At 49.7% G+C, this 22,056-nt stretch overlaps 2 protein-coding genes across 4 annotated transcripts in view; one reads left to right on the forward strand and one right to left on the reverse strand.

Moving 5' to 3' along the window:
- Nucleotides 1–6,199, reverse strand: part of TTC19 (tetratricopeptide repeat domain 19) — a 36,815-nt gene extending 30,616 nt beyond the window's left edge. For all 3 annotated transcript variants that reach the window (XR_009868475.1, XM_062216454.1, XM_062216455.1), the window contains exons 1-7: nucleotides 6,031–6,199; nucleotides 5,815–5,945; nucleotides 4,445–4,555; nucleotides 3,131–3,169; nucleotides 2,377–2,433; nucleotides 1,661–1,722; nucleotides 109–203 (exon numbers count right to left, since the gene is read on the reverse strand). Coding sequence is in view for 2 of the 3 variants with exons in the window: in XM_062216454.1 (XP_062072438.1) it covers nucleotides 109–203; nucleotides 1,661–1,722; nucleotides 2,377–2,433; nucleotides 3,131–3,169; nucleotides 4,445–4,555; nucleotides 5,815–5,945; nucleotides 6,031–6,199 (664 nt within the window). In the remaining variant the exon portion in view is untranslated. The remainder of the gene's footprint in view (nucleotides 1–108; nucleotides 204–1,660; nucleotides 1,723–2,376; nucleotides 2,434–3,130; nucleotides 3,170–4,444; nucleotides 4,556–5,814; nucleotides 5,946–6,030) is intronic.
- Nucleotides 6,200–6,364: 165 nt separating this feature from the next.
- ZSWIM7 (zinc finger SWIM-type containing 7) lies at nucleotides 6,365–21,728 on the forward strand. Its single transcript, XM_062216459.1, has 5 exons — nucleotides 6,365–6,522; nucleotides 10,279–10,300; nucleotides 14,383–14,485; nucleotides 18,967–19,071; nucleotides 20,904–21,728. Exons 1-5 carry the CDS (start codon nucleotides 6,447–6,449, stop codon nucleotides 21,018–21,020), a joined length of 423 nt encoding a protein of 140 aa, XP_062072443.1. The 5' UTR covers nucleotides 6,365–6,446; the 3' UTR covers nucleotides 21,021–21,728.
- Nucleotides 21,729–22,056: the final 328 nt, after the last annotated feature.

The following is a 22,056-nucleotide window of genomic DNA, read 5'->3' on the forward strand; positions in this document are numbered from 1 at the left end:
AGTCATTTAAACAAAACATCTTATTCTAACCCCTCTGCTTCTACATCACTCAGGGATCTTTCCTTTGTGGAGAGAAGGCAACACCCAGGAAAGAGGCAGGCCTCCTACCTGACATAATGTCTTCTGGCAGCTCCTTTTCTTTCTCAATCTTGTCCTCTAGGGTTGAGATGCAGAATTCATAGCCAGCGAGAGCAAATTCCTGTCTGTAAGGCAAAGGTCAATTGTTGGCCATTTCCTTTTTCTCAGACTCCTCTGTTACCCTGGTTTTTCCAACACCGGTCTGCGCATTATCAGGGAAGGCAGTGCAAAATGGAGAGAGCGTCGACCTGCGGCTTCTTAGGGTTAAGTCGTCCACTTGCTGTAACGTGAAGACATAAAAAGCGGGGAAAGCTGCCCTGACCTTAATAAGCGGCAGCTCCAGCAGCCTGCACCACCAGGCAGCCTCCGGCGAGTCCTTTCCCTGACATGGCGAGCCTGCAGCTCCAGCCAGCCTGCACTGACAACTCCTACCAACACCACCTTCTGTGGGGCTTCAGCTGCAACCGCACTCTTCCAAGCTGCAGGTCTTTGATAAAAAGCTTTCTCTGCACAAATGCAACTTCTAGCTAGCAGGCATTCAAGGACCCTCAGTGAGCCGGACAGGCCCGAGGACAGGCACACTGACTGCTGGGGGAACAAGAAAGTCCCCTCTCCCTCCAGGTGCTCGGCTTTGCTCTTCCATTTGGGTCTCGGTCCAGTGCTTTGCTGGGGGAGAACTGACGACCCCACTGTTCTATCACGTTCCCCTTCTTTCCTCCCACCCAAACTTTGGTACAGGCAGCGAGAGCCCCGTCAGAGCCAGGGGTCTACAAACAACTCCCCTCTTAACTCCTATCAGTATTTCCAAGCCTCGGGATCTGGCTGTGTCTTCTCTGGTCTCATGTTCCTCTTAATAAAAAAATGAGGCAGAAAGCATTTGGCTCAGTGGTTAAGACACTGCTTGGGAGCCCACATCCCAAATGGGGAATCCTAGTTCCAGCCCTGGCTCCGCTCTGATCCAGCTTCCTGCCACTGCACATCGTCTCTACGTGCTCTAAAAGCAATGCCTCTAGGAAGGGGCCACAGGGACACGCCCACGGCAACCCTCTCACCATCTAACTTTGCACCTGACTTCCTCTCTTGCTGACAGTCACCCAGCAGAGTGACTTCTTCAAAAACAGAGATCTTCATGAAAAAAAAGTATTAGGAAAAAAAACTACGCATGATTTCAAGATAATCTTAGCTTTCATTCCATTTTTCCACGGACTTTTCTAAGCACCTCTGTACGTTATCCCTAGCAGCTTTCCCATGGCTCCCTCCTCTTCTAGAAGAGTTAAGGTTCTGCCTCTAACTTCCCTTCCTGCTGCAAGGACTTGGTTAGCTTTATCATGGGGCAGCCAGAGGCGTGAGGGCTGTGTGCTCCACTCAACAGGCTAATAGAAAACAGCAGAGGCAAAAACAGGAAAAAAACTGAAGACTGCAAAGATGAGGCATGGGGCACGCGTGAACGTGACATCCAAGTTTTTGGAGCTCCAGACGCTTTGTAGGCAAATGAAGATTACATAACACCCCAGGGTCAGAGTTTCCTGTCTGTCGCCCTGCTCCCCTGGCTGCTGCCACACTAAATTCAGGCTCCACTTACTTATTCTGTGCAGCATAGATACTGGCCAGCTTCAAGGAGATTTCAATTATTGCGTTGTCTTCCTGTTGAGAGGAAAAGAAATGAAGGGAATTCAAGATAAGCAAAACTCCCTCACGGGGGATGGCCGGCGCCGCAGCTCACTAGGCTAACCCTCCGCCAGCGGTGCCGGCACCCTGGGTTCAACCCGATTGGGGCGCTGGATTTTGTCCCAGTTGCTCCTCTTCCAGTCCAGCTTTCTGCTGTGACCCAGGAGTGCAGTGGAGGATGGCCCAAGTGCTTGGGCCCTGCACCTGCATGGGAGACCAGGAGAAGCACCTGGCTCCTGGCTTCGGATCAGTGCAGTGCGCTGGCCGCAGTGGCCATTGAGGGGTGAACCAACGGAAGGAAGACCTTTCTCTCTGTCTCTCTCTCTCACTGTCCACTCTGCCTGCCAAAAAAAAAAAAAAAACCACAACTCCCTCATGAGCCATTTCAAATCAACTCCTAGCCTGCCTTGGACCTCAAAGCCATATTCTGTTCTTTTAGAGGAATTAGCTAACTAAATTCCTGAACAACTATGCTCATGTACTAGAGAAAGACTGGTAGCTTTTATACATGCAGGGGGAAAATAAATCCACCTTTATTGGCCAAAGTATGTGCTGAGAGCTGAGTTTTCTAGAAGCAAGACTATTCTGAAAACTGCTCAGTGAAGAGCCAATACTAGGTAACGTTCTTACCTGCTTCATGCCCCCTCCAAGCAGGTAGCTCATCGTTGCTTTAAAAAGCTGTTCCGCCTAAAAACACAAGGAAAAGATTTTTTTCTGTTACTTGGCCTCCACTACCTGCGTAACCTGGGAGTCTAGGTCCCAGTCCGGTGCGCATCCATTAAGACATGGACATACGCTGACATACAGAGAGAAGTGTGCTCGTGAAGGGAAAACAGACCGGAATACCAGGACCCTACGTGCTCCGTGCACCTTAAACTTCCCTATGACGACTCAAGTCCAGCTTCAGGGATTCACTTCTCATCCAAACCTACTGCAGCATCAGTCTCTTCCCAGTGACTCCTTTGTCTTTGTAACTTAGAGACCCCCCTCAAATTTTAGCAGATCGCCCTCCGCTGCAGCTAGGTGTGGTCAAATGATGAAGTTTCAGCCAGGAGATAGACAAAGAATGCGGACAACTTCTAAATCATTTCTCATGGGACAGCTGCTGGCCCTCTTTCCTGGCTCCCTTCCTCCTGGCTGGTGGTGACCACCTCACCTACACAGATGAGGATGTATCTCAGAAGCAACCTGAGAGCCTTCAGGGCTTGGCCTACCTCTGGACTACTACTACTGCATCAAAAAGAGATGCACCTTTATTCTACTTGGGTCACTGTATTTTGTGGCCTCACTGTTCCAGCAGCCTAGCCTACAGCCCTTCGACCACAGTTCCCTTGAGGCCAGTCCTGCACAGATTCAACATGTTATCACAAAGTGATCTACTTACGTTTTCAAGTTGACCCCGAATAAATGCTAAGTTGGCCATCTGAAAGCAAATTACAAATTGTTTTTCAGTTTAGAACACTGTGTTCTTACTTAATTTCAAAGCCATTAAGTAAAAGGTTTTCACTCTCTACATCAGGGGTGGGGATCGTCCGTGAAATCATATGGCAACTGCAGGCAGGCCTCGGAATTCAATAAATCTATAGCAGGCTCATTTTTAAGTTGTTAATTTTGTATGGCCTGGGGAATGATGTTATAAATATCCAATGGCCCTTGGAACAAAAAAGGTTCCCCACCCTTGCTCGGAATAAATAAAATATGTCACCAATTAATCAACTAGAAGCATAGTACAGCAATGGCTGTGGCGTAGTGGGTAAAGCCGCTGCCTGCAGTGCCAGCATCCCATATGGGCGCCGGTTTGAGTCCCGGCTGCTTCACTTCCGATCCAGCTCTCTGCTATGGCCTGGGAAGGTAGTAGAAGATGGCCCAAGTCTTTGGGCTCCTGTACCCACATGGGAGAGCTGGAAGAAGCTCCTGGCTCCTGGCTTCACATAGGCGCAGCTCTGGCTATTGCAGCCAATTGAAGAGTAAACCAGTGGGTGTAAGACCTCTCTCTCTGTCTTTCTCTCTGCCTCTGCTTCTCTCTCTGTGTAACTGTGACTTTCAAGTAAAATAAATAAATCTTAAAAAAAAAAAAAAGTGAATTCTGGGGTGGACGTTGTGGGGCAGCAGGTTAAGCCACCAACTTGTGAAGCCAGCCTCCCGTACCAGAGTGCCAGTTAAGAGTCCCGGCTGCTCCACTTCCAATCCAGCTGCCTGCTAATGTGCCTGGGAAAGCGGTGGAAGATGGGCCAAGCCCTTGGGCTGCTGCCACCACGTGGGAGACCCGGATAGGAGTTCCGGGCTCCTGGCTTCAGCCTGGCCTCAATCTGGCCACTGCAGCCATTTGGGAGTGAACCAGCGGATGGAAGGCCTCTGTCCCTCCCTCTTCACTTTGCCTTTCACATACATAAATCCCTTTTTATTTTTTTACAGTGAGTACTTTGTTGTATATATTTTGCTGATAACCAAATCTAAGTCCATCCAGGATGGAAGAAACAAATGATAATGATATTTGTTTCTTTTTTGGTCTGGAATTGAGATATCTTATAAGTAACAACATAGCATCTTTAAAAGACAGAAACCACAAGAAAAATTTAGTTTAAAAAAAAAAAAAATGAGCTTGAGGACATCTTGCAGGTCAGCAACATAAACCCAGAACAACCCTTCCCTTTCATCCACTTTGCACATCAGCAGCTGGGACTGGTTAGAAAGTTACCAGATCGTAAGTGTAAGTGATGGCCTTCTTGTTATCGCTCTGATAGGCGAGGCGAAGGGCATCGTGCAGCATCATCTCGGCCTCTTCCGGCTCATCTTTCATGATACTCAGCTGAAGACAGAAGATAAAAATAAATAAATAAATAAATGAAATAACAGCAAAATCCAAAGAGAGTAGATGCAGGAGCTACCAGACGGAAGCAGACACCCAGCATTTCCCAATACACAGAAGCGAGCCGTCTGTCTGTTCATCAGGTATGTACTGAATTCCTATAGGCACCACGCGTTGGGGACGGGGAGGTGGGCCTCCTGCGTGGCTAGGCTGCCCACGTGACAAAGTTTTGGGCAACGGATGAGAGGGAAAGGAGTGATGGGGGGAAGGGTTCTCCTCTAATGGGAGTCAGGGAAGCTTTCTAAGGAAGCGACAGCTAACTGAGCTATGGCGGATGATGAAGTCAACCAAACAAAGAACTGCGGGAAGAAGGACCCACGGAGAAACGAGAGAGCAGAAAAGCAGCGCGGCCCCTCTGGGCTGGAGAGGATGCTTCTGGGGAACAAGTAGGGAGCCAGAGGGTTCCTGCCCCACGTGTGGGCAAGGTGGGAGGCTGGGACCACGAGGGTCTTAGGGGCCACTGCGAGGTGACTGGACTTTCTCATGAACGCTGTGGGCTGCCACTCATGTTTTCAGGCAGGAAGGTAACACCCAATTGATGTAAATCTGCTAAGAAATCATTCTGTCTACTGGAGACTGGATGGCGGGAGCCAGGGTTGGTGATAACCAGGGCGAGAGCGAGGAGGGCAGGTGGCAGAACAATTTCATTTTGGATTTGGGGGCTGCACCGCTGAGTGCAGGCAACACTCACGAGGTACACTGAGGCTTCTAAGCTGAGATACTGAAGGTAGTAAAGACGGTGGAAGCAGGTGTCGGGGTGGCACCTGGGTGGGTCCAGAGTTCAGCCTGGAGGAGACAGCAGGTGGGTAACACACAGAGTGCACGGTGTTGGCACTGAGCTGGAATCCAGCCCAAGAAAGAGAACAGATAACCGGGGTGTGTGTGTGGTGGGGAGCAGAGGGCACGGAGGAAAAGGAGGAATGTACAGAAAGAAGAGGATCAGACTTCGGATCCTACCCGGCCCGTCTACAGGGCGCTACAGCATGACCCGAGCGAAATGAAGCCAGTTCAGCTCCCGGACACTGTGGACGGCGTGCGTGGACGGAGACACGCCCGGTGGGGGACGCCGTCCTCCGCTGTCCGCACCTGGACGGATTCCCACCCCCACCCCCCGCGCGCCCAGCCCCGTCCGACCCCCGGGCCTCCCTGCGCCCTCGCGCACCGCGCAAGGTGCACCCCGCTGGCCGGCACGGCCTCACCTTGGCCCGCTTCAGCAGCCGGATGATCTCGGCCTCGGCCTCGTCTGCCGCGTCCTCGGCGGCGGCCGCGCCGTCCGCTCCCCGCTGCTCCTGCTCCTCCGCCTCGGAGGACCTCGAGAACCAGGACAGCGCTGCGGGAAGGGGCTCTGAGGTCAGCGGGCCCGGCCCGCGCCCCTGTCCCCGCCCGGCCGGCCCCGCCCGGCCCGCGCCCCTCACCTGCCAGCAGCGGCAGCAGGCCCGGGCCCCCGCCGTGCGGCGGCGCGGCTCGGGAGGGCGCCGCCGGAACCCCGGGCCCCGGGAGCAGGCGCGGCAAGCCGGCGCCGCCCCGCCGCCCCGCAGCCCGCAGGAGGCCCCGGCCCAGCGTCCGGCCGAGGAGCCGGTACATGCTCCCGCCACGTCCTCTGCGCACTGCAGGCCCGGCCGCCCCGGGACGCCCCGCCCCCTGCGCCGAGCCCTCGCCGGATTGGCCGGGCCGGGCCGTGACGGGCGGGAGGGCTGTCCGCATGCGCGGTGACGCACGCTGACGTCACTCCGCCGGGCGCTTCCCCCTCCTTCGCCGGCTGCCGCCCCTCCCCGGCGTCGGGAATCTGGCGGTGGGCGCTAGTCCGACGGAGGCGGCAGCCCCCGAGGCCATGGCTGTGGCGTTGCCTGGCGTCGTGGAGGAGCTCCTGAGCGAGATGGCCGCGGCCGTGCGGGAGAGCGCGCGAAGTACGGGCCGGAGGGCGTGTGTGGCGGCTTCGCGGGCCGCGGGCGGGACACAGTGCGGGGCTGGGAGGCGGGCGACGGGGCCGGGGGTCCCGGGGGCTGGAACTGACAGAAGCTTAAGGACGCGGTATGGAAAGAAGAATATCTTGAGTTCCTAAGTTGACCACGTCTGCCTTTGCTGTCAGGCTCTGACGTCAAGTTTAACCCGTCAAGGGTTCAGAAAATAAAGTGTAAAACAATAAAGTTCCGCCGCGGTGGACCGAACGCGCAGGCCGCGGCTGGCGTCCGGGAGGCTGTGCAGCGCCCTTCCTTCCCTGGCCAGCAGAGGGCGCTCTGCGCCCGCTCACCGGAGTCCCCGCCAGTGGCCACCTACACACGCGCGGGCTTTTGTTCGCGGAAGCTGTGCGCTTGGAGAGGGGTTTAGCTGGAGTTACTGTGTCTTCTTAAAGGACAGAGGGAAGTAAGGCAACTTTTGGTCTTCGTAGTCCAAACTAACAAGCTTCAAAGATGACGCCAAGTGGGTACTGACCCTTGGGTGGGTGGGGGAAAAATGCAATTGGTTGTGAGCACCTAGCAGTGGTTCTTAAGATTTGGAGGCCTGGGGCGTTTGGAATGCCTTGCCTTGTCACGAGGGAGTAATCCGTGCGCTGACCGCCGTGGGGGCCCTATAGGTAGGTACGGGTGACACAGCCATGACTCAGACACGCAGCCTTTGATGCGGGTTTATTTTCAGCAGGACTGTCTTCTGCCCACTTCAGGATCTTTGTGCTCGTCACACCCCCGGGCTAAGCCACATTCTTCCGTGGTAGCTGTTTTTAGTGCAGATTTCCAAGTTTACACTTTGTGTGTGATGATGTCCAAGCTAGTCACAGATGAGCAATGTGGGAAAGTAGGATGACTTCTCCTTTCTTGTGTAACTTCTTAGTGTCCCCTGGAGTTGTAACTGTCCTGGCTTATGTGTGCTTGTTCAGTGTTCCTAGACTTAGCCCTAATTCAGCCTCAGCCTCTTTTTTTTTTTTGTAAGATTTATTTATTTATTTGAAATTCAGAGTTACACAGAGAGAGAAAAGTCTTCCATCTGCTGGTTCACTCCCCAGTTGGCTGCAACGGCCGGAGCTGAGCCGATCCGAAGCCAGGAGCCAGGAGCTTCCTCCAGGTCTCTCACGTGGGTGCAGGGGCCCAAGGACTTGGGCCATCTTCTACTGCTATCCCAAGCCCATTAGCAGAGAGCTGGATCGGAAGTGGAGCAGCCAGGACTCGAACCAACGTCCATATGGGATGCCAGCACTGCAGGCGGCAGGCGGTGGCTTCACCCGCCACACCACAGCGCCAGCCCCCAGCCTCAGCCTTTTACAAATGTTCTAAGTCTCTCGACTCAAGATATTCACACAAATGAAGTGTGTGTGTTTGTGTGTGTGTGTGTGTGTTTATCAATTTCATTTTCCTCTTCTGACTGCCTCCTAGGGACTGTCTGATCGGTTGGCTTCTCCTGAGCTCTCCTTTCACTGTTACTACTGTGGGAATTCTCAAGCTGTCTGGGGCCTGTTTCGTGGTTTCCTACTTTATCGAATGGCACACAGGGCTCTGGTAGCTTTCTGAACAAGAAGGCGTAAGATGTACTGTTTGAGAGTTCACATGCCTGCAAAGTTCCTTTTCTGCCCTCACACTTAATTGATGCTTCGACCAGGTATTAAATTGTATGTTGGAAATCCTTCTCCAGCTGTCTGACAGCACCGCCCCACGACCTCTGGTTTCCAGTGTTACTCCTGATTTTCTTATGTGAACTTTATTATTCTCTGGAAGTTTGAGCTACAGTCATCCTCTAGTTTCTGTGGGGGATTGGTCCCAGAACTTCCGCTGGTGAAGGTTAATCTACACACATCCTTCCATGCGTTTTAAATCATCCCTAGATTACTTACAACACCCAGTGTAATCTAAATGCAATGCCAGCAGAGTGTTTTACTCCATTGTTTAATGAATGACAAGGGGGAAAAAAAGTTTGGACATATTTAGTGCAGGTGTGATTTTTTTTTTTTTCAAATATTTTCCATTGGTAGTCCATTGAATCCACATATGTGAAACCCATGGGTGTGGAGGGTGGGCTGTATAACCCAGCATTGCACATTTTCTGATTGTTTCGTTCTGTTCTTTTCACTCCACCGAGTGGGCATGCAGCAGACCCTTTCATGTCCTGAAATTCTGGGAAGTGGTCTTGAATTCTTTCGTGGATGAATTCCCCCGTCTGTGTCTGAGTGTCTTCTATTGTCCTGCCGAATGACATGACACTCCTGTTTCATCTTGCTCTCTCGACTTCTCTGGAAATTTTCTTCCATTTTGCCTTCTAGATTTTTCTGTTGAGGTGTTTTTTTTGTTTTGTTTTGTTTTGTTTTCTGCTGTCACGTTTTTAAATTGACAGCTTTTATTCCTGAAGGCTCCTTTACTGACTTGTTTTTTTCTCTGACGATCTTAATGGCAAATATACAAAATTCTCTCATTTGCAGTTCTCCCTCCGATTAGCGGTCTTCTGTTTGCTGGGTCCTGTCTTTTGTTGTCTCACAATCCTTACTGTCCAGTCATGTTTCAGAGTGGAATACTAAAAAATGGGAACTTGGGGCTGGCGCCGTGGCATAGCGGGTAAGGCCGCCGCCCGCAGTGCCGGCATCCCATATGGGCGCCGGTTCAAGTCCTGGCTGCTCCACTTCCAATCCAGCTCTCTGCTGTGGCCTAGGAAAGCAGTAGAAGATGGCCCAAGTGCTTGGGCCCTTGCACCCACGTGGGAGACCCGGAAGCTCCTGGCTCCTGGCTCCTGGCTTAGGATTGGCGCAGCTCCAGCCGTTGCACCCAATTGGGGAATGAAGATTGGGGACGGAAGACCTCTCTCTCCCCCTCTTCTCTATCTGTAACTCTTTCATATAAATAATAAAATAAATCTTAAAAATAAATGGGAAGTTAGGTGGCAGAGGAGCTGGCGGAGTGACCCTCACTGTGGTTGCTCTGACCAAGCTGTGTAGTTGAGGCAACCCTTCCAGGGCGCTTCCTCTTGGATTGCTCAGATTCCCCAGTGACAACTTTCAGTCTCTGTCTTAGAGGGTGAAGGCCTGATTTCTTGTATTACAGGAACCGCGTTGGGGAAGAGTGCAGGAGGCCCCTTCCCTGCTTTCCAGTGTGATGCTTACATCCTCTGTGCCTCGTAGTTCCCCCAGTCCAGATACCTGTGTCTGAAACTCTGTAAACTTAGTCTTTTGCCGAAGAGAGGGAGAGGCAGTAGAGCTAAAGGGGTACTGGGGTCCTACAGCTTCCTAAACTTATTTTTACAGAGACTTATCTTAGTGTCCTTGCTCTGTCCCACCGCAAGACCTATCTTAGTGCCAGCAGTTTCTGAGAGCGTTTTGGGGGGTGGATAGGAAGGGGCAGTAACTCTGGAGTGTGAATCAGGTGTGTACTTGACTCCCATTGCTGGCCTAGGATGCTGTCTTCTCGAGGCTTGTAAACTAGCTTTTACACTTCTGTCAGCGTTCACTGTATCTTAACGATTATTTCTCTTTCTCATCCTTGGGAGGTTATGCTTTTTTAAGAAAAATCCTTTAATTATTGTTTCCGTAGTGTTTGGAGAAAGAATAGAATTAGATGCATAGGCTCAGTTCAACACTTTACCGGAAGTCTTTCAGGCTATTATGCTTTTTAAGATTTCTCTTTATGGTCACCAGTTTAATCTAATTACTTGTGTTTTTGTTTTTTTTTTTCATTCCTGTTTTATAGTTCCTGATGAACATCTTTTATCGTAAGTACAGATCCTATTGTGTTTGAATTTATTTAACCATTAATGTGTTGGGTCATTTTTAAAAGATGCATCTGTTTGCTTGTTTGTTTAGTTAAAAGGCAAAAAGAAAGAGGGGGAAAGACAGAGAAAGAGAGGCCATCCATCAGCTGGCTTACTCCACAAATGCCTGCAACTGCTGGGGCTAAGCAAGTCTGAAACAGGAGCTAGGAACTGCATCCTGTGTGGGTGCCAGTGACTGAAGTATTTGAATCCTCATCTGCTGCCTCCCAAGCACATTAGCAGGAAGCGGGATCAGAAGTGGAGTGGGCGGGACTCCAACCAGGCACACAGATGCTGGCGTACCCACTACACCAAACTCCCACCTCCAATGACTACTTTAAAAACAAAATGGGTAAATAGTGGAATCATGCAGAAAGCAAAAATTTGGGAGAATGATAATTTTGATTCATGACTATAAGAATACAAATTAAAATAATAAGAATTTTTCATCTATAAAACCAGCAAACACAGGAAAGGTGTTGGCAAGAATATGGGGAAAGAAACAACTAATACTTAACTGGTAGGAATGTAAATTCAAAGGCAATCAGATAATCGGAGCTTTGGAAGTGATCATATATGTTCATAGGGATTTTACAGTGAACATTTTCATCCAGTATTACCTATGATAGCCACAAAACAAACAAACAAAAAAAAAAAAGTCTAGAAACAAACTATCCAAAAATAATAGTGTTTGGAGAGAATAAAAGTGATTCATCTTCACACCATTCTGTATTTCATGCATTGAAGAGGTGTTCACAATAGGTCATAAAGAACATACAAAGTGAAAAAGGTTCTCAGTTATGGGACTAGCACTGTGGCTTAGGAGTTAAGCCACCACCTGTGACATCCCATATAAGTGCTTGTTCAAGTCCTGGCTACTCCACTGCCAATCCAGCTCCCTGCTAATGTGTCTGGAAAAGCAGCAGAAAATGGCCCAAATGTTTGGGCCCCTGCACTCAAGTGGGAGACCAGGAAGAAGCTCCCAGCTCCTGGCTTCAGCCTGGTCCACCCCCAGCTGTTGTGGTCACCTGGGGAATGAACCAGCAAATAGAAGATCTCTCTTAGGGTAACTGTGCCTTTCAAATAAATAAAGAAAAATTTTAAAAAAGGAAATTCTTAGTTAACTGTGATTGTCTCTGATTGGTAAGACTGTCACCAAATTTTATTTCTTTAGTTCTTTGTAGACTGACTATAAAAATTTCAAAGGTATTCTTTCCCATTCCTTCAGTAGTTTATCGTACACAAGTTTGTTGGGAAATGAAGTTATTAAGTAGAACATTTTGAAAGCCTTACTAGTGGCTATCTTCTTAATCTATGTCAAGCCATATGAGTTCTTTAAAACATCAGCTTTTTGGTTTTAGCTCAGTCTAGCTAGTTGCTTTTCAGTTTATAAAAATAACACTTATTCATTAAAAAAAAAAAGAAAAAAAAACTTTGTTGCTTGGGGGCCGGTGTTATTGCACAGTGGGTTAAAGCCATGGTCTGTGGTGCTGCCATCCCATGTGGGTACTGGTTCAAGTCCCAGCTGTTCCACTTCTAATCCAGTTCCCTGCTAATGCACCTGGGAAAGCAGCAGAAGATGGCCCAAGTGCTTGGACCGCTACACCCATGTGGGACACTCAGAAGAAGCTCCTGGCTCTTGGGAATGAACCAACAGATGGAAGATCTCTCTCCTTCTCTCACTCTACCTTAAAATAAATAAATAAATCTTTAAAAAACTTTCTTGAAAAATAAAAACAAAGCATCAACAGTCATAGTACCTAGTCCTAATCGGGCTGGCGCCGCGGCTCAATAGGCTAATCCTCCACCTTGCGGCACCGGCACACCAGGTTCTAGTCCCAGTCGGGACACCGGATTCTGTCCCGGTTGCCCCTCTTCCAGGCCAGCTCTCTGCTGTGGCCCGGGAAGGCAGTGGAGGATGGCCCAAGTGCTTGGGCCCTGCACCCCATGGGAGACCAGGAGAAGCACCCGGCTCCTGCCTAATTGGTCTTAAATTTGCTTTGGTGCTTTCTTCTCTTTTAAACTTTTAATTTTGAATTAATTGTAGACTTCCTTAAAAAAATTAATGATTGGTAGTTGCTAAGTGTATAATTATACCCTCAACCTTTCTCATCTAACATTGTATCATAAGAATTTTCCCATATACCAGTTTTTTTCCCCTGAAATAACTTCTCAGCTGGATGTCCTTATTACTAATCAAAAAGTACAAATTTAACATCCAGGCATGAAAATCTCTGAATAATACTGTACTGGTGAGGACATGGAGAAAACATAACTTGTGCAGTGCTGGTGGGATGCCACTTCCACTTTAGAAAGCTGTTGCCAGCACTGAAGGTGACAAATGTGCATTTCTAACACTAAGCAATTCTTTTAGTTAGAAAACCAAGATTTTTCATATATGTGTAGCAGGGGACACGTACAGTGATAACTGAGCATTAGTTATAATAGTATAAAATGGAAACAGTTGGAATGTCTATCAAGAGGTGCTTAATGAATAAAACTACATATAATGGGCTATTATTCAAAAATATATACAGCAACATGCATCGTCTTTTTTTGTTTAAGATTTATTTATTTAGTTGAAGGGCAGAGTTTGAGAGAAGGAGAGAGAGTTCTTCCATCCACTGGTTCACTCCTCAAATGGCCACAATGGGCAGGGCTGGGCCAGGCTAAAGTCAGGAGCCAGGAACATCATCCAGGTCTCCCACATGGGTGCAGGGACCCAAGCACTTGGGCCACCTTCAACTGCTTTCCTAGGCCAATAGCAGGGAGCTGGATTCGAAGTGGAGCAGCCAGAACTCAAACTGGCGCCCATATAGGATGCTGACACTGCAGGCAATGGCTTTACCTGCTATGCCACAGCACTGGCCCCACGCGTCATCTTAAAACATGCACCGAATAAAAAAAAAAAAATGCAAATTGCCAAAAGAAGACTACAATATACTTTGTATTCAAAATTTATAAAATTTCATGTGTGTGTGTAAGGAGACTTCAAAAAGTTTGTGGAAAATGAAATTAAAACATGATGTTTTAGGGGTGCGCATTTGGCCTAGCAGTTAAAACACATCCCATATCGGGAGTGCCGGGGTCAGTTCCTGGCTCTGGCTCCAGACTCCAGTTTCTTGCCAATGCAGATACTGAGAGGCAGCAGTAATGATGGGTCAAGTAATTGAGTTCCTGCCACACACATAAGAGACCTGAACTTGGCCCCAGCCGTTGTGGGCACTGGGAATGAACCAGCAGCGATGGTGGTTCTCTCTCGCCCTCTTCCTACCTCTCAAATACTTTTTTTTTTTTTTTAGAGATAGTGCACATTTTCCTCAAACTTTTTGAAGTCACATCATAAATGCATATACATGCACATACATACAAATGCAGATATATGCATATTGTGCATATTGAAATATAAGAACATTAACCAGAAGGAAACCAACAAATGCATGTGGTTGCCTCAGGGAAAAAGGAAAGCCAGGAGAAATACACTACAAAGAAGTATGAAGAGGACCTTACCTAGAATAGTTTATTTGTTTTATTTAAAAGGATAAGATCTGAAATAAATGAACAAGTTGTTAACATTTATTAATTCTGGGTAGTGAGTCTTTAGTCTTTGCTTCATTATTTTTTTTCCAATTTAAATTTATTATTTTTTAAAGATTTATTTATTTGGAAGTCAGTTACACAGAGAGAGGAGAGGCAGAGAGAGAGAAGAGAGGTCTTCCATCCACTGGTTCACTCCCCAGTTGGCCGCAACAGGTGGAGCTGTGCCAATCTGAAGCCAGGAGCGAGGAGCTTCTTCCGGGTCTCCCACAGGGGTCCAAAGACTTGGGCCATCTTCTACTGCTTTCCCAGGCCATAGCAGATAGCTGGATCGGAAGTGGAGCAGCCAGGACTCAAACTGGCGCCCAAATGGGATGCCAGTGCTTCAGGCGCCGTCCCCTTAAAATTATTTTTTTAAAAACCACTGAGAATGGTTACCTTTTGGGTTGTGTTACTAAGGTGACCTTGAGAACCAGGCGTTCTGAATTAGCCTTTCCGTTTACCAGGCTGAAGTTTATCTTTGGTGCATCAGCAGTGCAGGCTTTGGACCTGGTGGATCGACAGTCCGTCACCTTAATCTCGTCACCCAGTGGAAGGCGTGTTTACCAGGTAGGCATCTAGAAGTGGGGCTGATTCAACAGAATGTTCCCATGACCTCTACAGCAGCTGGTGACCAGCTATAAACAGGTCCTGGACTATGGAAAAGCTTTTTACCCAGCATAGTAAAGTTCACTTACTATTCTTGTTTTAAATTTACAAGTGTGTATATTAATGGTATACAACATGTTTTGATATATGTATACCTTGTAAATGACTAAATCAAGCTAATTAATATCCATTACCTCACATATCAGTGAGAACACTTAAGGTCTTAGAAATTTTCAAGTATGTACCACACTGTTAATAACCGCAGTTGCCATGGAGTTACATCCGTAGGTCTCCTGAGCTCCGCATTTCCTGCCTAACTGAAATCCCTTCCCTTTGACTGACTCTCCCCGTTCTCCCCCAGCCTGTGGTAAACGTATTTGGCTTCTGTGAGTTGAGCTTCTTCCGATGCCACACGTAAGTGGTGAAGTCACTGGTCTAACGTCTTAATGGAGTGTGGTCTACTTTTCCTTTCCTGTTTGGTGGCTGTGGCACAGACCCCCACCCCCACTCTCCGCCCAGCCCCAGATTTGACATTTTCACCCAGTTCTGTCTCTCTTGCTTACAACAAAAGCCAGAATGTGTTTTGAGATCCTTCCCCATGCTCAGATTCACTTCTCAGAAAGGGTCTTTCCAAACTGTTGCCAAGAAGTATTAACAGGAATCAAACTGCTGGACTCAGGCCAACTCCTTGACTCTCACTGTTGCCCTCTTGGGACTTGGCAATAGAAGCAGGTGGATCTGTGAAGTAAATAGTTTCTTACCGGACTCTGAATTCTTTTTGTGTCTGACCAGAGACCCAGCAAAGCGTTTATTTTGTAGGGAACTGAAATGCAGAAAAACAAAATCAGCAGTCCCATCTGGCTCCCTCACACAGCCTCTCTGTGTCATCTGAGCCTTGAATGAAGACTGTGTCTAAACGGTGGCCCAGCTCTGGCCGCCCGCGCCTGCGGAGCCATAGGAGACCGTAAGTGCAGCTGGGCTGGAGGGAAGGGACTGTTAATGAACTAAATTAGGAAAACATTGGCAGGAGTGGCTAGCGCTTTGTGTCTCGCATGGAAGCTAAGAGAATCAGCCGTAGCTCTTGTGTAGAATCCAGGCCTTGCTGAAAGGAGATTTTTCATGTTTGAATTCTGCTTTATCTTCAGTAAACTTCTCAGGGCTGGGGCCGTGTGAATTAATTCTTAGGCAGTGAATGGCTTCAGCGGAACTTGGGCAATCAGATGCCTTTGCTTCGTGAATGAACTTGCCCTCCCGCATTACTGACCAACTTCATTGACCGGCGAAGTCCTCATGCGTTTCTTCATTAAGGAGAATGGAGTAATGAGTGTCGGGTGCTCCAGTTAAAACTCACAGATGGCATATTCCTGTCAAGAGAGACCCACCCACCACTTAGAGATTAGTAATCGGAGTCATAACTTATCGTTTAGACCTGGGCGGGTGTTTGTCTTCTTTCCTGCTGTCTTGATTTTTGATTTTTATGTAGCTAAAATGCCCGAAACTACAGGGGCCTTCAGATTTTCCCTATGGCCTTTAGTCTTGGGTTCTTGGGCTCTTAACATAAACACTTGACCTGGGCAAGCAGACATCTAGTTGCTCTCTAGCTCTGTGGTCTAGCTTTTAGTTAAAATTTCAAAAACCTTGTTTGGAATATTTTAATTATTGTTGACTTTTGTTCCCATCGGCGGTCACTGTGACTTGTTTTTGTCGTGGGCATCCTGTATTACATTACATTGCTTTATTAGTCATAAAATGCTAACTGCCTAGAGTTGTGGCCGTCCGTTTGGACTTTGAGTTAAAATGAGACTGTTGAAACCTTACACACCCTCAGATTAACCTTAATGGTTGCATTGTACAGTAATTTAGTAAGAACCTGGCTGGATTCTGGGACACTGGCTGGATACGCTAGTGTGTCCATGGATCCGTCTACCCCGTAGGTCAGCCCTAGCATTCCTGCTGTCTTTCAGAGACGACACATACTTAGTCTACAGCCACCGAGATGGTGCTGTCCCCGGAGTCCCTTTCTGTCATCTTTTCAGGTTCACTGGAGGGGAGGGGGCGCTTCAGTCAGGGTAGGCTAGGCCGTGGCTGAAAGGCTGACAGAAATAGACTGCACATCTCTCATGCGCGGTCACCAGGAGGCAGCTGCTGCCAGCCCGGAACGCCTGCGCTTGGGGGCCCACCTGCGAAGCAGCCCCACCTGAGACGTGGTGGACCTCCCCGCAGAGGACAGGGCTCTACGCCTGCTCATTTTGAACATCTCTGCCCGGCTACTCACATCTGCCGGCCGGCATCTCTGCCCAGCTACTCACATCTGCCGGCCAGCACAGCCCCGCGGCCAGCCTGTGCTTTCATAGACCAGGAATGCAGAGGCGGGCACCTGGCATGGGCAGTGCCAGATGACAGCGCACTGCTGCGAAGTATCTTACAAGGCTTGGCGTGGTCAGAGAACAAAGCCATATCCCAGAAGGGATGATCGTCCAGGCGCGGGACCTCCTGGGAACCCGACTGAAGCCATGGCAGACCTGCAAGGGGCATTCCTACCAGGACACTCAGTCTAAGTAGCCTCTTTCCTGTGTGTTTCTTTTAAAAAAAAAAGAGAGAGAGAGAGAGGCACTCTCCTGGGGGTGAACATTCCAGACTGTGAGAGAGAAGAACCAGGAGCTGTTCCTGGGAGGGGAGGTTGTTTCTCCACTGAGGGGTGAAGAGACTGAACCTGAACCAGATTGTGCCTGTGGTCAGTTCCCAGTTCCAGACGTTTCCAGGACAGCTGGGCTCACTGGTTTTCCACTGCTGGATAAGGAAGAGGCGAGCTCTCTGTGGTGTGTACCACCTCGGCCACTGAACAGGCCACCCAGTCTCCAAGGCGCAGCTTAGGAAGCGTCAGGCCAGGGAACCTCTCTGTAGGATCAGTGCCCCTTCCTGAGTCACCAGGCCAGGGAGCGTCCTGCCGGACTGGGAGCCCCACAGAAGAAGGAACTAGTGAGAGCTCCACGTCCGTGTGGGCCCAGAGGTTGTGCCGGCCTCGGTGTGAGTCTAGAGAGGAGAGACGGGGGAGGTAGCGGGGAGGGGAGTAGACTCGCGGTGGTGACTCAGATCCAGGAATCCGTCACTGCCGGGTGCCTGCTGGTCTCCTCAGGACACCGTCTTCTGGTGTTCTCCCCTGGTTTGCTTTCTGGAAACTCTGTGGACATTGCTCCACAGATACTTACTGGCAAGTGATACGGTTGTAACCTGGCAGGGCCTTGCGTCAGAAATCCAGGAGATGTGGCGTTTCAATGCCTAATTTGTAACTGGGGCTGAAATTCTTCTGGGGAGGCATCTTACCCAACAGGTGCCCCTCTCTGCTCATCCAGCAGCCTCAAGGGCTTCTGCTGACTTGTCAGAGCGCATGGCGAGCTGGCTCCGTCACATGAGCCACTGAGCCCGGGACAGAAGGACCCTGCCCGAGCCTGCTGATTCTTGTGTGGCTAAGGCTTGCGCTGGCTGCCGCTTTATTCTCTGTAGGGGAGAAAAAGGAGGGAATCCCCGGGTGCCGACATAAATCCACAAACAACCCCCCCCCCCCCAACACACACACACACACACACACACACTGGTCTTAGCTTTTTAGTTTAGATTGCCGTCCTAGGGCCTGAACCCTCACTCGCTCTGTGGCAAATTCCTGAACAGCAGTTCACTGTAAAGTAACCCTCAGGAAGTTTCGGCTTCCCTTGCTTACTAATAATCATCTCCAACTCCAGTCTGGAGTCAGCTCTAAGAACGAAGCCGCCAGCAGAAATTTCTTGGCACTCGCTCAGCAGACTGCTTGAACCAATCTGTGCAGTCGTGACCTTCCAGATGCATCTCACCTTCCCTGGACCCCTCCTTTGTGCCCCTCCCGACGGCCACCGAGCCCGGCTGTCCCTCAGCTGGCCTCTCCCCGGCCCCCACGTCCCTGTCCTGTGGGCTGAGGCGGCAGACGTGGGCTCGCCTCCTCGCCCGAGACTTGCTGCACTCTGGGCGGCCGAGTCATCCCCTAGGCAGAGTTCTTGGTTTCATCCACTCTTCCCCGCTCCTCAAATGCTCTCCACAAGCCTTCTCCCACTTTCATTCCCTGAGATCTGTCTTACTCCTGCCCCATCTCTCTCCTCGTTTCACCCTCTCTTTAGGTAAATGCAGGCGGCTTTGGAAATTTGCACTGGCATACCAAAGTTTGAGAAACCGCACAGTGAAATGGAGGTGATGGAAGCGTCCAGTCAGCCCGCTGGGCGCTGTCACTGTGCAAGGAACAAGCTGGCTCGGGAGACTGTTCCACTGTGCTGGATGAGGCCCCGGAGGGCACAGCACTGAGAGAAGAGGGGAGAGGACTTTCCCTTTCTTCCCATGGCTGAGTCACGAAGTTGATCATGAATGGGAAGAAGTGGCACCATCCAGGCCCTGATGACCTCTGCTTCTCCTTCTAGGTACTGGGAAGTTCTGGGAAAACATACACCTGTTTGGCCTCTTGTCATTACTGCTCGTGCCCTGCCTTTGCCTTCTCGGTTCTACGGAAGAGTGACAGCCTACTGGTGAGGAGGGGGAGGGCTCTTAGCATCTGCAGGCCAATCAGGAGACAGTCTGATAGCCCTTGTGTCATGGTCTAAAAGTTGTGCAAAATGGGAATTTTAGTGCATGTTGCAACAAATAGTTTTTATTACCCTTAACTTCAGCTAATCATCTCTCAGGGTGTAACCTCCCAAATGCAATGTCATCTTTAGAACCACATCAAGTTCCTGTTTGTTTCATGTGAGAGGTCACGGATTAAACGCAGGGGAGAACAAGGTAATCATAGAGGCTGACCTTGATTTGATGCCCAACAGAAATAGGAACTAAATTAGATGGCGGCCATGGTGCCTGTCCCCAACTCCAGCCATGAGGTTCATCTTCTACCATGCCTAAGACAGCCTTCCACACAGGGTAAGAGTGCCTTTGCCTGTCCCGTAAGCCTTTGCAAATTTTGTCAAAGATCTGAGCATGGGGTAGGGCCAGGACATACCACTATTCCAAGAAAGGCACTGAGGCTGGCGCTCTGGCGTAGTGAGTAAAGGTGCTGCCTGTAGCACCAGCATCCTATCAGCGCTGGTTCAAGTCCCGGCTGCACCTCTTCCAATCCAGCTTTCTGCTTATGGCCTGGGAAGGCAGTGGAAGGTGGCCCAGGTGCTTGGGTCCCTACACCCACATGGAAGAAGTTCCTGGCTTTGAGATGGCCCAACTCCAGGCTTCATGGCCATTTGAGGAGTGAACCAGCAGATGGAAGACCTCTCTCTTGGACTCCATCCAGGTCTCCCATGTGGGTGCAGGGGCCCAAGGACTTGGGCCATCTTCTGCTGCTTTCCCAGACACATTAGCAGGGAGCTGGATTGGAAGTGGAGCAGCCTGAACTCCTAACTGGCAGGTAGCTACTTTGTAAATTTTGTCAAAGGGGAATAAAATAATGGTGTCCACCCATTCTTCCCCTTTTCCTTATACTATGAACTTTTTTTCTTAAGATTTATTTATTTATTTGAAAGTCAGAGTTATACAGAGAAGGAGGGTCAGAGAGAGGGAGGTCCTCCATCCATTGGTTCACTCCCCAAATGGCTGCAATGGACTGAGCCGCACTGATCTGAAGCCAGGTGCCAGGTGTTTCCTCTGGTCTCCCACGTGGGTGCAGGGGCCCAAGCACTTGGGCCATCCTCCACTGCTTTCCCAGGCCAGAGCAGATAGCTGGATCAGAAGTGGAGCAGCCAAGACTTGAACTGCTGCCTGTATGGGATGCCGGGAGTGCAGGCAGCAGCTTTACCTGCTAAGCCACAGTGCCGGCCGCACCATTAACTTCTTAAACATCTCAGGAAGTGGGAGGCGAGTTGGACAATGTGTCCTTATGAGGCCACATTTGTAGCTGCTGCGCCATAAGTTTACTTCACCTTAATATGATAGGATTTTGCCAGGGCCCCTTCAAGATCTAATGCTGTGTCCTGTGACTAGGATCCAGCAGTCACGGGTGGGGTGGCTAAGGGGGTAGCAGACTGTAGCCTCTGCGGACATGGCTGAAATGGGGAAGCGGAGATGCCTGTCCTCAGAGGGTCACTGTCAGATGTGAGAGAAGCACTGCACCGCAGGGTTCCTCCAGGCAGCAGTTGGTGGCTGCTCCTGAGGGCAAGGAAGGAAGAAACAAAACCTAGGACTACAATGTGGAGCCCACCTGCTTGGCCCAAAGCAGAAGGCAGAGTCAGTCTGTGCCCTCTGACGGCCGGAGAGAACACACCTGTCGCCTCTTCCTGTCTGCAGGCTGCAGGCAGGGAGTGGAAGGCCCAGTAACTTGTGTGTCCCCAACAGTCAGGTGCCTGCTCCTCACAGGTCTGTATATTCTGTCTTCCAGTGCAAGCATCTCTTGGCAATTTATCTTAGCCAGGTGATGGGGACCTGTCAGGAGCTGACTGTCTCTGACAAGCAACTCACTGACATCTTGTTGATGGAGAAGAAACAAGAAGCCTAAGAAGTAGCGACTGAACATCAGTACCTTTAATAATGGAAGCACCACTGAGAAATGCATTTACCATGTCAGGACTCGCGTGGGCGAGGTGACAGGACACAGATCTTCCGGAAGCTTCTTGTCGCTGTTCAGTCCCTCACGGACCACAGGACAGGCTGTGGGTCAGCGCCATAGGCAGGGAGAGGGTGTGTATGGCTAAAAGTCCTAACAGTCTTGGCAGGAAAAACCTGAACCATCTTCTGAGCCCCTTGGGTATAAAGTGACCCTGGATGGAATCAAGTATTGTAGACTCAAATAAAGCCCAATATTGCATCCACCATTCGATTCTTGAGTGACTGAATTACTAATTTTTACAGACTGGAATGGTAGCCCAAATTGAGTCAGGTGAGGTTTAAATTAGTAAGTGTTCATGTCGGCACTGTGGTGAAGAAGGTTAAGCCTCTGCCCACAGTGCCAGCATGCCATGTGGGTGCCAGTTCAAGTCCCGGCTGCTCCACTTCCCATCCAGCTCCCTGCTAATCTGCCTGGGAAAGCAGCAGCAGATGGCCCAAGCCCTTGGGCCCCTGCACTAGCGTGGGACACCCGATGAAGCGCCTGGCTGCAGCCTGCCCAGCCCTGGACATTGCAGCCATTTAGGGAGAGAACCAGTGGATGGAAGACCACTCCCTGTCTCTCCTTCCTCTGTATGTCTGCCTTTCAAATAAATATTTTAAAAAATTAATAATTGCTGATTCTTTTCATTGGATCCAGAAAATTATTCTGTAGCAGTAAGACATGAGAACTAAGCAGCAGCAAGTATGGGAAGGCTCCAGGGTTCCTAGAGTGAGTAAGCCTCAGGTCTGGGGTGTTGGCGCCAAGCAGTGTAAATGGGCTGCGCGCTCAGCGAGGTCATGCCGAGAACAAAGCAAGAGCTGGTTTTGCCCTGCAGGCGTTTCTGACTGTCTAACAGGGCAAACTGAGGAGCAGACCAAAAATCACGTCCTGGAAGGAAGCTCCAGATACTCTAGAGATTTTCAGTCTGAAGAAGAAAAGGTGGGGC

The sequence above is a fragment of the Lepus europaeus genome, chromosome 18, assembly GCF_033115175.1.
Source record: "Lepus europaeus isolate LE1 chromosome 18, mLepTim1.pri, whole genome shotgun sequence".
Lineage (NCBI taxonomy): Eukaryota > Metazoa > Chordata > Mammalia > Lagomorpha > Leporidae > Lepus > Lepus europaeus.

Coding starts and splice junctions, on each gene's coding strand:
- ZSWIM7 (XM_062216459.1), top strand. CDS start 6,447: ATGGCTGTGGCGTTGCCTGGCGTCGTGGAGGAGCTCCTGAGCGAGATG. Junction 10,301..14,382: donor CCTGATGAACATCTTTTATC/GTAAGTACAGAT, acceptor TCCGTTTACCAG/GCTGAAGTTTATCTTTGGTG. Junction 19,072..20,903: donor GGAAGAGTGACAGCCTACTG/GTGAGGAGGGGG, acceptor TCTGTCTTCCAG/TGCAAGCATCTCTTGGCAAT.